Here is a 14,040-nt window from a genome sequence, read left to right as displayed (position 1 = left end):
GGGTGATATTTTTGTTATTATGTGCGACACTGACCGTATCCCATTCCCATATAGAATGAGAGGTCAGATCAGCTCCGAGTGTAAACTACATGTATATCCGGACTGGAGGCTACTGAGCTGCGGATGCTGCGGGCTGTAGACCTGCCGGGGAGGATGCTGGGTTTCTTTGCGGGGGATGACAAGGTAAGCCGTATCCTGTTGTTAGCAAAGGTCACGCCGAGTTGCATTTAGATTTCTTTCAATTTAAATGTAAATGTATTAGCAGCACACGCAACGTGAAACATTTAAATCACACAATGTAAACTCTAAATGACCCGAAGCAGTTATTGCATTCGGCATAATTATATCCAACAAGCAGCAACACAAAAAATCAATAAACACCCCAACTTTTATTTTGTGATGTCACCATGGTGTGCTCGTGGGAAGAGAGACGCTGAGATAACTGACCCGACGAAACTAAAAGGTGATTTTAAATTAAATGTATGGCATATTATATGATAAGCATGCATGCCGAATTTATCCGATAAAACTTCACGCTCAGTTAATGTCTAAAAATGTATCTTTTTAGATGTGTATCTCTGTAGATACGCGAGACAACGTTAAACTGCTAATTTACTCAAAGGATTTGGTCAGATTCCTCTCCTAGTGGGAGGACAGAATAAAGCATACAATATCTGGGTTTATGAACATGCAGCTTGCATGTTAATGGTCCACTTCTCTGCTCCCAGTCCTAGACACTATATAGGACACAGTTTCAAGAAAGATAATGATAAAACATCACATACATAATGAAAAATTACAGGAAATGTTATGTCAAATAATATCCAAAGCTCTCTGTAGTCTTCTGCGGGCTACATTTGCATGAAGGACATACATCCACGTCAATCAAAAACAAAGTAAATACATACATTTTGTGAAGATTATATACATTCCTACTATTGCAGACTGCCCCGAAAAGCATTTGCAAAATATTATGACGGTAATAGGCTGTATTAATGTAATAATTGTAATATTTCTCTACTTTATCGTGCTATGGCACCAGGTATTTTAGAGCAGAAAATGTGCTTTAAGTAGAGGGAAAGAAACCAAACATTTTTTTAATGTCGTGATATCTGTTCTCTCTCAAATAAACAGCTTTAGCTGTTGTCACTTTACAAAAAGGGTCAGAGCAGACTCTATCTGCTGAGGAGACTGAGGTCCTTTGGAGTGCAGGGAGCACTCCTGAGGACCTTTTTCGACTCTGTGGTGGCATCAGCCATTTTTTATGCAGTGGTCTGCTGGAGCAGCAGCATTTCGACAGCTGACAAGAAGAGACTCAACAAACTTGTCAGGAAGGCCAGCAGTGTGCTGGGGTGTCCACTGGATACGGTGGAAGTGGTGGGAGATAGGAGGATGATTGCTAAGCTGTCATCCCTGATGGACAACCTCTCCCACCCCATGCAGGACACTCTGGCAGCCCTGTACAGCTCCTTCAGCCACCGGCTGCTTCACCCCCGGTGTGTGAAGGAGAGGTATCGCAGGTCCTTCCTTCCTGCTGCTGTCAGGCTGCACAACCAACTCTGCTCCCAGCAGACCACATGATGCATGTGCAAAAAAATACAAAATACACTGTGCAATTTATAGCTGTAATAGTTTTTGTGTCTGTACATATAATATTTCAGTTATTGTGGATTTTTTTTACTGTTTTTTTATTGCTTATTTATAATACTTGTTTTTTATTTCATTTTATTTTATCTTGTTTTTCTTTTACTATGTCTCTTGTTTTGCACTATACTCTATGCTGCTGTAATCCTGTAAATTTCCCCGCTGCGGGACTAATAAAGGATTATCTTATCTTATCTTATCTTATCTGTCTTTATATTACATGTTAGGATATAGTGAGGGATGAAACGGATATTGTATCTCACAACAAAGCATATGATAAACCAATTTCTACTTTTCCTAAAGTGAATTCAACCATCTCCGTACCATCGTCGAGGAGCTCCTCAGACCCAGAGACGGCTGCAATGAGGAAGAGGTTCCTCTCCGTCTGCTCGTCTTCCTCGGCTGAAGAAGACGGTCCAAGCGTCTATGACAATGTTCCCATTTCTGCCACGGATCCCCCAGTGAACCAGAACATCCCTATGAAGCTCTGCTCTGGTAAGCTTCCTCTGCTGGTGGCGGATACAACTCTTAGTGGAGGAAGTAGTGAAAGTTAAAATGCACTGCAAAATAGTCCTGCATTAAAAATGTTACGGAAAAAATATGTTATGTATTATTAGCTAAATGTACCTAAAGAATAGAAATCCAAAGTAATTAATGCCGAAAAAGTTACCTCCTTGAGTGTAATACTATTATATGTATATTAGCATACTTGTCACTATAAGAGACACGTACCAGCCAGGAAGAGAATTAAAATTTCAAAACTACTTCGAAGACACCAAAACACAACCTCAAAGAGACACAAAACAACCTCAAAGAGACATAAAACAACTAAAAAGAGACTCAAAACAAATACAAAGATACCAAAATAACCTTAATGAGACATAAAACAACTTCAAAGAGACCAAAACAACTTTAAAGTGATACAAAACAACTAGAGAGAGACACATAAAACCTCAAAGATACCTAAACAACTACAAAGATACACAAGGTGACCACAAAGAGACACAAAACAGCAACAAATAAAGACTGAAAAACCATAAGGTGTGCGTGTCTTGCTCCTATGTAGGAGAGTGTGTGGAGCCTTTTGCATGTCTGTGCCCAGGAGCACAATGTCTCATAATATGCACATGCGTACTATAAATCTACAAGCCATCAGCTCTGATGAATATTTTGTCCCCCATGCCCACATGTCCTCCCTTCACCTTAGCTGGAGGGAATTCCAGTTGAGGTGTTTGCAACTCTTAAGTATAACAACATGTTGGTCACACTATTATTGTCAGTGAGAGCATATAGTATCTTCTGCAGGTATAAACATCCATCTGCAAGGGGAAATATCTGATCAAAGGTAATCAAAGGTGCAGTCACAACAGAATTTGCAAAGGGATATTTACTCAAAAACTGGTAAAAAACTGAGCCTAACACATGATGATGACTAAAACAAGTCTCTTTGTCCAGTTGTCATCGTGTCCAAGACTCGTTGCTGAGCTCCAACAGCAGCTTCACCGAATACAGAGGCATCCTCAACTGGATCATCATTCTCCTGGTCAATTTTCTTTTCTTTACTTTTGATTATTACCGAACAAACTTTCAATTTAGGTAGAAAAGCCCTCACTTATAACGTAATAACCCACTGGTGTTTTACTGTCTGTATGTGTGTCATTCTGGCTTTCAGGTCCTGACTCATGCTCACTTGTTCTTGGAGAACTTCATACAGTGAGTATGTGTGTGTGTGTGTGTGTGTGTATATATATATATATATATATATATATATATATATATATATATATATATGTGTGTATATATATATATATATATATATATATATATATATATATATATATATATATATATATAGGCAAAACAATATTATCTTCCGTAGATTTTGTAATTGAATTTAGATATATAGGCACTCATAAAAAGGCCCCTAAAATGTGTGTTAATTGTATTATTTATTTGTTACCAGACTCTAGTTGTATTCTATTTCAAATCTAAAACTCTGTTGATGGCAATGTCAGTTGATCAGGCGGGTCACCACTGAAATACATCAATAACTGTTAGATTGCCTTGAAATTTGTTCAGACAAAATTATTGTCCCCAGAGGATGAATCCTAATGACTGGTGGTCAGCTGACTTTTGGTCTAGCACATCTTTTATTTGCCCAAATAATGAACGTAAAGCTTCAGCTGTATTTTATGTTTAGCGCTAACTTGCTAATCTTAGCATGCTAACAGGCTACACTGAGATGGTGATCATGGACAAACATTATACCTGCTTAGCATCAGCATGTTAGCGTTGTCCTTTTGATTATGTCAGTTGTTAGCATTTATCTCACATTAGTACCTGAGTACAGTCTCTCAGAGCTGCTAGCACGGCTGTAGTCTTTAGTTTCTCATATATAGTAAAGACTAGGGTCGGTTGCAACACTTGTTGCATTTCTTTCAGAGACTAAAGTGCTGCAGGGGTGACTTATTTTTGTAGGCCAACCAGGAAGTTAGCATCGTACTGGAGCCCTCTAGGAATTTTCCCTCTGGCTTTAGGAAATAAGCTCTGAGGCAAACAAATGTTTATAATACACCCACGTTAATTACACAGACTCCTTACGATATTTTTCTCTAGCTTTCAACCACATTTCACATTACTAGCAGATGGAACTGCATAATTTTTACAGTAAAACTTACAGGGATAAATTCTTGTACATGTACATGAAGACTGTAAGATACTCTAAAAACCACATTCAACATTGGTTGAACCACATAAAGTGTCCATATATATGACTATTATTAGCTTTTCATCCTTTGATTTTCTCTATCTAACAGACATGGCTTTTTGATAGATGTCAAAAAGGTTTTGGAGCATCTCATCGAGGACAACTGCAACTGGCCGTCTGTCAACCTCATAGTAGGTGAGCAAATGCAGCAAGAATACCAATGGCAAAAATAGCATTAGCTAAAGAGAAATAGTAGTAGTACTAGTAGTTGAAAAAGTACTTCACTGATTTAACTTTGCACTCTTGTAACAGACTCACAATGCACTTTAAAAAAAATTGGGCTAAATTGATTTAACAGAAAACAAAGAATCGTCTTTTTTATTCCAAATAATATATCCAGTATGCAACTAGAAAAACCGACAGTTTGATCGTAGTTTTGATATGTTATGCTAGTAGCAGCTGACTTAGATGAGCAGCGGGGTACAGAAGTCTGGTAAGACCACTTCTTTGAAACCTCCCACCCCCAGATTTTTTTCATTTTCAAATTTGTAGCCTTCAACTTCGACCGACGCTGCCTCAAGTAACATCACAAAAGGCTTTATACGATTGAAACAAACACAGTGGATGTGAGCTCTTAGGTGGGATTGGATTGAATTGTAAACACAGCACACTTAATAATAATGAATGTGTTGTAACTCTGTTATGTTGTTCATTCTGTACACATGACATCTATTGCATTCTGTCCATCCTGGGAGAAGGATCCCTCCTCTGTCGTTCTCCCATAGGTTTCTTCCTTTTTCTCCCTGTTAAAGGTTTTTTTTAGGGGAGTTTTTCTTGTCGGCACAAGAAAAACTCCCCTAAAAAAAACCGTGAGGGTTCAGGGACAGGATGTCGTATGTGTACAGATTGTAATGCCCTCTGAGGATTTGTAATTTGTGATTTTGGGCTATACAAAATACAGTGAATTGAATTAACTAAATATCTGTATTTCTTTCAGCTGCCAACATTTTTGCCATTACAGCTTTGCTCCTAGAGAGGTCTCAGGAAAAGGTGAGACTGGTATTTTTTTCTTTGTCTCTCTCATTTTGATCAGGACTATTCTGATTTTGAAAATGCACCAAAGAGCGATTTGTGAAGTCAAAATATTTACTATATTAAGGTCCACACCTCTACTCCATGTATTTCTGTCAGGGTATGCTGTCCCCCACCAACGGTCATCGCTTACATCTCACAAATCTGGGCATGCTCATGCTATTTCCTGCTGTGGTCATTGTACATGAGCATACAATATCAACAGGTAACAACTATATAAATGTGCCTCGTTATCATTCATTATTTTCTGTACATATATGATGCAGTGACAAGAAAACTAAATATTTTTTTTATATTATTAACTGCACTAATGGATATCAGTTGATTCTTTTTTCAGCAAATAAATAAGCTGTATGACGGCATATTTAATATCCTTGGCAACGTTGCAATCATGGGTATACTAAGGAATAAAATTCTCTTAAGACCAACGTTGAAAAAGAAAGGGCTTGTAATGATGGACTGAGGAGCACTTACTGAACGGGCCTATGTGGCACAGGCCACGAAATGTCAGGGGCCCCCTTGGCCTTCACCTACAAAATGTCACACAAAGGTTATAAGTCTTCCTTGCATCCCTCCCACCAGGGACGCATGGACAGATTCAAGGAAAAGACTTGGAATGCAACCAAAGAGACATGTACCAACAAGGAAGAGACTCAAAATGACCACAAATAAACATAAAAGAGGCACAAACAGATACAAAGAGACTCACAACAACTGTGAGCATGGGCAAAACAACCACAAAGAGACACAAAGCAACTACAAAGACATTACATTACATTACATTACAGTCATTTAGCAGACGCTTTTATCCAAAGCGACTTACAGGAAGTGTATTCAACATAGGTATTCAAGAGAACTACTAGTCACCAGAAGTCATAAGTGCATCTCCTTTCTTAAACAAGCATCTTAAAGCATAAACCAGAGCAAAAGTATAGTGCAGAGGCAAATTACGACGAAAACAATAATTGCAACAGACTAATACGAATATAATAAGTGCTACAAACAACTACGAATAGGATAAGTGCAGTAAACGAATACGAATTCAATAAGTGCAGCAAACTGATACGAATACAGAGAGTGCAACAACTAATACGAATGCAATAAGTGCTACGAGGAAGGCTCAGGGTAGTGCTTCTTGAAGAGGTGAGTTTTCAGCCTGCGCCGAAAGATGGGCAGCGACTCTGCTGTCCTGACGTCAGTGGGGAGTTCATTCCACCACTGAGGGGCCAGGACAGAAAAAAGCTGTGACCGGGTGGATCGGCCGCAGGGACCTCTGAGCGACGGGGCAACCAATCGCCCGAGGCAGCAGAGCGAAGTGGTCGGGCGGGGGTGTAGGGCTTGACCAAGGCCTGGAGATAGGAAGGAGCTGTTCCTTTCACTGCCCTGTAGGCTAGCACTAGAGTCTTAAACTGGATGCGAGCTCTTACAGGGAGCCAGTGTAGAGAACGGAGAAGGGAAGTTGTGTGGGAGAACTTGGGGCGATTGAACACCAGACGTGCTGCAGCTTTCTGGACAAGCTCCAGAGGTCTGATGCCCGACCCGGGGCTCCGGCAAGTAGTGAGTTGCAGTAGTCCAGGCGGGAGATGACCAGAGCCTGGATGAGCACCTGCGCCGTCTCGTCAGTGAGGAAGGGGCGAATCCTCCTGATGTTGTAGAGGAGGAATCTGCAGGAGCGTGTGACCGATGCAATGTTTGCTGAGAACGACAGTTGGTCGTCCAGGGTCACACCCAGATTCCTCACAGTCCGAGTTGGTGTCACCACGGCATCATCAATGGTGATGGACAGGTCTCGGTGCGGGCAACCCTTCCCCGGGAGGAACAGTAGCTCGGTTTTGTCCAGGTTGAGCTTCAGGTGGTGTGTCGCCATCCACTTCGAGATGTCAGCCAAGCACGCAGCAATGCGTGCCTCCACTTGGGTGTCACCGGGAGGAAATGACAAGACCAGCTGGGTGTCATCGGCATAACAATGGTAAGAGAAGTCATGCGAGCGAATAACAGAACCCAGAGATGTTGTGTAGAGCGAGAAGAGAAGGGGGCCCAGAACTGAACCTTGTGGAACCCCCGTAGTCAGCATGCGTGGTTCCGATACGGCCCCCCTCCATGTCACCTGGTAGGATCGGCCTGTCAGGTAGGATGCAAACAGGGAGAGTGCAGAGCCTGAGACGCCCATCCCCTCGAGGGTGGAGAGGAGGATCTGGTGGTTCACCGTGTCAAACGCCGCTGACAGGTCCAGGAGAATCAGGACAGAGGAGAGAGAGTTCGCTCTCGCAGCGTGAAGCGACTCTGTCACCGCAAGGAGGGCCGTCTCTGACGAGTGACCCACCTTGAACCCGGACTGGTGGGGGTCCAAGAGGTTGTTCTGGTGGAGGTAGGAAGACAGTTGTTTAGAGACAGCGCGTTCAAGTGTTTTGGTTAGAAAAAGAGATTACAACAAAATGACTAAAACAATTACAAATTCACACAAAAGGACCATGAATAGACACAAAACCAACTACAAAGAGACAAAAAACAACTTAAAAAAGGGGCAAAACCACTGAGAAATGCATAACAACATAAAAAGAGGCCAACTTTGAAGTCTGTTTCTGGCCTTTTGCGTGTCCGGGCCCATTGTCTCATAATCCGCCCCTTGCTTAAGAATTAAAAAAAGACACTATCTTTCCCAGCATATAGGCACGGTTATTTCAAAACCGTAACACAATTCAAGTTTAGTTTGAAGCCCAACATTCTTTAGTAATGTTTCTCTCATTGTGCTCTACATGATGTTTCATCATTGCTGGGGTGTTTCTGTTTTATTGTCCACCAGGTGGAGCGTTCTTATCCCTCTGGTTCTACACTGGTCTGGGGATGAAGCTGTATTCATACCAGGAAACTAATCGCTGGTACAGACAGGCTCATTTAAAGGATGCAGGTACTTTTTTCGCCATCAGAAGTTGTACTGATTTAATTTCGTAAAAAAAAGAATAAAATAATAATCCAACAACTGCCTATATCTGTGCGTTTTCAGAGATGGACAAGAATGTTTCTGTTGCTCAGAAATCCCCCAATGAGCAGCCTACTTTCCAAGGTGAAACCTTTCATCATTCATAAGATGATACTTGATGTATTTACATTAATTTCTTCTTACTTGGTCCTCTGTGACTCTGGCTTTGTTTCCTCAGATCTGTATTATTTCCTATTTGCCCCCACTCTGTGCTACCAGAGAGACTTCCCATGTACTCCTAAGGTCCGCATCAACAAGCTACTGCATAGCCTGCTGGAAATGGTGAGCTGAACAGTCGCTTCATTTTATATCTATTGAGTCCAAAAACCTCCACCATAAACAGTGCAGGTTATTATTATTATTATATATCAACAATTACAGCAGTCACAAACAGATATCCTCTGGCTTTAAAGGGTGTTCAGTGCTAAAGACTTAAAATGCCTTAATAAAAACAGATTAAACAAATAAATAAAATGTTGTATTGTCTTTGTATACATAATTTACTGTGTCATAATTAAATTAAAAACATATGTTAAAACTAGGGTTGGTAATCTTGAAAAGACCAAGAAAGAGTATGTTAGATTTTTTAAATGACGCTACCGAAAAACCAAACCTGGTGTTGCCAACTTTTTCAAATATAAGTAGCTAGCGGCGCTGACTACAAAAGTCGGGTTGATTGCCGTCGGGATTTAAAGAACCTTTCAATAAAGTAACAATTGTGATTGGACAGTTGATTGTTTTTTGATTTTGGTACAGTGTGTCTCCAGCTCAAAAATAGTCAAAACTCGCCGCCACCTCTCCAGGAAAACTAACAATAGTGATTTTTGTATTTAGTGATGTCAGGTCAATGCTGCCCTCATGTCATCCAGTTATTAAAGACAAAAACTTAAATAATTTCTCTTTTAACAATTTGTTTTCATTCAGTTATAAATATACAGTAAAATGTGTATTGTATTTTTCTGTATTTCTAGATTGTTTTTAATTCGGCATTTTGAATATTACATAATTCACAAATGGTTTGTACTCCAACTATTTCATTGGTTTAAATGTTAGGGAACATTGCTTACATACAGCTAGAATTTTTTTTGGTCACTTTGACTAAATTAACTGTATTAGGTGAATTCAATAGCGCAGTATTTCAATATTATTGTGTGTGTGCTAAATTATCTATAGTTCATATGTATAACCAACAAGTTTAAAGAGTTTCTTCTTATTTGGTATGGGCATTGATAGAAGCAGGCTAACAACTACTTGAAATGGGCCTTCCCAGATGTAGTTGATGTATAATATATGTCTCATGGATGAAAACACTGCAGCTTGTTAATCGTGGCATTTCCTTCCTTTAGGTGATCGTCATCCAGATCATGGTTGGAATTGTGCAGCAGGTACAGCAGCTGGTATTGTACAGTATTTTACTGTGTACTTATCTGGGAACTTACATAGTACAGTCTGATATCTATCAATGTACTAACACACAATAATGAGAATCAAAATATCGTATGCCATGTAGGTTTGATTTGTTATAGTGTATTTAACTGAACAAGATGTGTCTGAGTTGTGAGTGCATTTATCATGTTCTGATGGGCCCAGTGGGACGACCTGTCCGTCAGCACCGTTAGCTGCTACAAGTACAGTAGCAGATACTGTACTGGCTATGAGAAAATACAGGCACATTGCGCTACATAGGCTAGTGGAAGAGAAGCTAACGTTACAGAGGACGTATTCATTGTATTTGCGCTAAAGAACAAGCCTTACAGAGTCGCTAGCATGGCTGTGGAGTCTATGTATAGGCACATTGGATGCTATTACTGAACTGTGAACGTCTTTTTTCCCCCTCTCAGTGGATTGAGCCAATCTTCCAGAGATCAGAAAACTCCTTCTCTGTGAGTGAAATATGATCCCTTTTTATTGTGAATATTAAAACAAACCTGCATCTGTGAAATTTGCTTTTCTAAATTCATATACACAGAGCATGGACATCACTATGAGAGTGGAGCACCTTGTGGGACTGGTGGTGAGTGTTTTTTTAAATTTCTTTTCACATTGCATTTTCAAGTACTTCGATAAATTGTGTCTAGAACTATAAGGCACTGAGCAGACAGAGTGCTGCCCTCATGACATATTTTTGTAGGCCAACTAGGAACTTAGCATCGCAATGGTTCCCTCCACAAAAAGCCAATAGTATTTTTTTATTGGATTTTGGATTATTGCAGAAAACAATCTCTGTGGCAAACAAACAGCTATCATATTTTCCAAGATAATCTTCAAATATGAACACCACTTTTCTGATATTTGAAGCGTGAATACAATCCGCAGGAGTAAAAATCTAACGTTAGGCTATAAAGGAACCATGACCACATGAACGCGAGTATAGACAACAAGGCTGTGAAGGCGGACTAGTCGGCGTGAGGACGTTTTGTAGTCTCATTAAGTCATTTGTCAGCAACTGCCTTTTCAAGATGCGTAAAATCGCCAAAATTAACTGGAGGGATATTTCTGACGTGTTTTATATTGTATCGAATATGTAGGACAAAACGATAAAATATCTTAATCTTGTGTTAACAACAGACCTTATTTCAGGCATCTAGGCAAAAACTCATTCAAAATAAACAATCGACTTCGAGGTGAAGAAACCGAAAGTGTAAAAAATGCTGACTCATTTCCTGGTTTTAGGTCTTCTCTGTGAGGACAGTGGTCCCAGCTTTTCGGTGATGGTGACATAGCAGACGTTGCTGTTGAGTGGTATAACGGTATCTCTAACACATTTTCTTGTCAGGCGCCAACCCATTTCCTCTGGCTCCTCTTCTTCTTCTTGACTCACTCCTACCTGAATTTCTGCGCAGAACTGCTGCGCTTTGGTGATCGCCATTTATATGGAGACTGGTGGTGAGTTGCACACAAGAATAAAAAATCAAAAATCTGCACATTGTGTTGTTGCACATTCAGCTCGGCCTCATTGCGTTTCATCTTTAATTTACAGGAACGCAACGACTCTGGTCACTTTCTGGAAGAACTGGAATATTCCCTTTCAGAAATGGTGTCACAGGTATTATAGTATGACGCTCGGATTACACAAATACCAAATAATTTCCCATTACTTCTGCTAACTTCCTCTCTTTGTCTTTGCTCCGTGTCATATATGAAGACATGTATACACTCGGCTGGTGGAAAATAACGTGTCCCTGTCACGAGCAGAGTTACTGGTCTTCCTGATGTCAGCTGCTCTATTTGAGGTACAGTCTAATATTGCGGGAAACTCTTTTTACTTAATACGTGAATCACTAAAGTGGTTCATATTTTTGAAGCAGAGGACATACGACATTTCAAATCTTAAAGGATTTGGCTTTTCAAGCTGAATTAAGTGTTGGGAAAGCGTAGTACTCACCCTCCAGTTCCCCCCTCCCCAGGTAAACAACGTTAGCTCTGTATGCGCTGTTGCCGTTGTTTGCACTGTTAATGCTGTTAGCACTGCTAGTTGCCAACTTGTTACATACATGTAACAATAAAATTGCATCTTTATGTGTAAGCATTCATTTATTTCTATTTAGTTTAGTTTGCTCGATACAAACATCATAAAAAACAGATGGCAGCAGTGGTACAGAGGGTCTGAGGCTACAACATATTTTGCAGTACCTGAATCTTACTGTGTGGAGATTATATGGCTATGGCCCAAACGAACAATGCAATAATAACCTGTTGTATTGTGTTTGCTCTCTCTTCTACACAGTACATGATTGCTCTGCCTCTGCATAGCTGTCGTCTGTGGATCTTCTTCACGATGCTGTTTGAGGTGAGAATATCACACCAGTGGCAGCTGGTGATTATTTACCTGCATGGGGCAATGTTTTCCTCTAGCTTAGTGGTTTGACTGGAACTTGGCTGTTACATTTACTCAACAGTTAAATCAGAAAAGCAAACTCACTCCATCCAACAGCTCAGCTTAGCTACTAAATATAACTGTCTCTTTTCCAGCTAAACAGAGGGATCCACGTGTAAACACCTTGGACTTAAAATTATTAAAACCTTAAAATAGATAGAACAACGTATCAAATGACAATGTGACAACACTGTGTCAATGCTCCCCTCGGCTTTACGGGGCTTTATAGTGACTTTCAGGTCATTGTTTAGCTGTCCGACTGCAAATCTACTGTTTTGGTTCATTCTTGTTGGTCTCGTAGTGTCAGCAGACAGCTGTTTGCAGAGAAAAGGCTCTGCTAACACCATTGTACCTGCTCATCAACAAGCAGCAGACAGACACAGTGAGAGACTAGCTGGTGAACTATTGGAGCATTGAGCAGCTAAATAGATAGATATTTCCCTAAGGAGTGGTTGGAGACCAAAGGAGAGTAAATATTCATGGACATTACTGAACAGGTCTACCCAGCATAGGCCCAGGGGCCCAAAGTGTTAGGGCCCCCCTGGCCTTCACCTACAACCTTTATAAAAGGTTCTACCAGAAAACAACAAAAATGTTCTCATCGGCACAAGCTAAATAACCTTATATGGTTCTAGTTAGCACTTTTATTTCTAAGAGTATAGGCTGGGCAAGAGGACAACCATTTCTAAATCCCACTCTGTCCTCTCCTTCTAGCTTGTGGTTGCGGTATTCCTTGCAAACTATTTCCAGGGAAACTATGGCAACGGCTTAGTGTGGCTGTGCCTTCTGCTGGGCCCTCTTCTGGCTGTGATCACCTACTTTCACGACCACTACATCGGATTCCGTCACCATCATCATCAGTCATCGTCCTCACCACTGACATCAGACCACGGGCTTCCCAGCGCAGCTTTTCTGCAGCCTCAGTGATCATGTGTCGGAAAGAAATTCTGTCCTATTGCACTGTATTCACAAGTAGACCAAGAGGATTCGACTGTGATCCAGAGTTCAGTTAACGCCGCCTGTGTCTGTCCAATGATCCATTTTGATGTCCGGAAAGTCTTTTGGAGTTATAATATAGGACCTATACCCAATTCAGCAATATAAATATGATTTGTAGACTCATAAATGTTTTTTACTATGTCTCTGCTGCTGTAATCCTGCAAATTTCCCCACTGTGGGACTAATAAAGGATTATCTTATTTTATACTGTGTACTGGAAAAAAGACCTGACTTGCAAATTGTGCTACTACTGTATACTTCCACGTTTGACAAATGTTTATGCAATAAACAACAGATTCCGTATTTCTTCGCCTTAATGTGTACGTATGAGGATTGTTGAACGTGACTGAAAAATGAACTGAAACAATCTAAGCCAATGTGTTAGAGTAAAGGTCTGTGTGATCATTCCTGTTAAAATGATGTGTGTCAGCAGCATAGAAGATAAGGTTGCTGCTTACACACTGATGTGTCAACACATGGTTAAGGTGCCATAGTTCATCTAAGTTTATGGTAAGTTTTATGGACACAATCTAACCAGGAAATACAAGGAATGATTGTACCTCATGGTTCAATGACTCCAAAGGTGGATTGATTTAAAGCACATCTACCAAGTTTGTATAGGCCTTAATGTGCTGCTGCCTCTCCACTCAAAGCCCACCTCATATCCAACAACCTGTTTAAAATATTTTGAATGGTTTCTGTTCGCAGCAAACAGCACAGAAATAGCCCTCCTCAAAGTCA

General features: G+C 40.4%; 1 protein-coding gene across 1 annotated transcript; it reads left to right on the top strand.

The window, feature by feature from the left end:
* Positions 1 to 426: 426 nt before the first annotated feature.
* On the top strand, positions 427 to 13,544 carry LOC129108684 (diacylglycerol O-acyltransferase 1-like). The gene is given in 19 exon segments (XM_054620578.1): positions 427 to 463; positions 1,948 to 2,103; positions 2,106 to 2,139; positions 3,100 to 3,187; positions 3,317 to 3,357; positions 4,461 to 4,546; positions 5,349 to 5,401; positions 5,543 to 5,648; positions 8,247 to 8,351; positions 8,448 to 8,507; positions 8,602 to 8,705; positions 9,770 to 9,808; positions 10,265 to 10,306; positions 10,393 to 10,437; positions 11,200 to 11,309; positions 11,404 to 11,469; positions 11,569 to 11,656; positions 12,151 to 12,213; positions 13,015 to 13,544. Coding segments are annotated over 18 exon segments (1,440 nt in total). The 5' UTR covers positions 427 to 463; positions 1,948 to 2,006; the 3' UTR covers positions 13,228 to 13,544.
* The last annotated feature ends 496 nt before the right edge of the window (positions 13,545 to 14,040 follow it).

The sequence above is a fragment of the Anoplopoma fimbria genome, chromosome 19 (genome assembly GCF_027596085.1).
Source record: "Anoplopoma fimbria isolate UVic2021 breed Golden Eagle Sablefish chromosome 19, Afim_UVic_2022, whole genome shotgun sequence".
In the NCBI taxonomy this organism is placed as follows: domain Eukaryota; kingdom Metazoa; phylum Chordata; class Actinopteri; order Perciformes; family Anoplopomatidae; genus Anoplopoma; species Anoplopoma fimbria.
The sequence above is the reverse complement of the archived record's forward strand: the minus strand, read 5'-3'. Positions and strand labels throughout refer to the sequence as shown.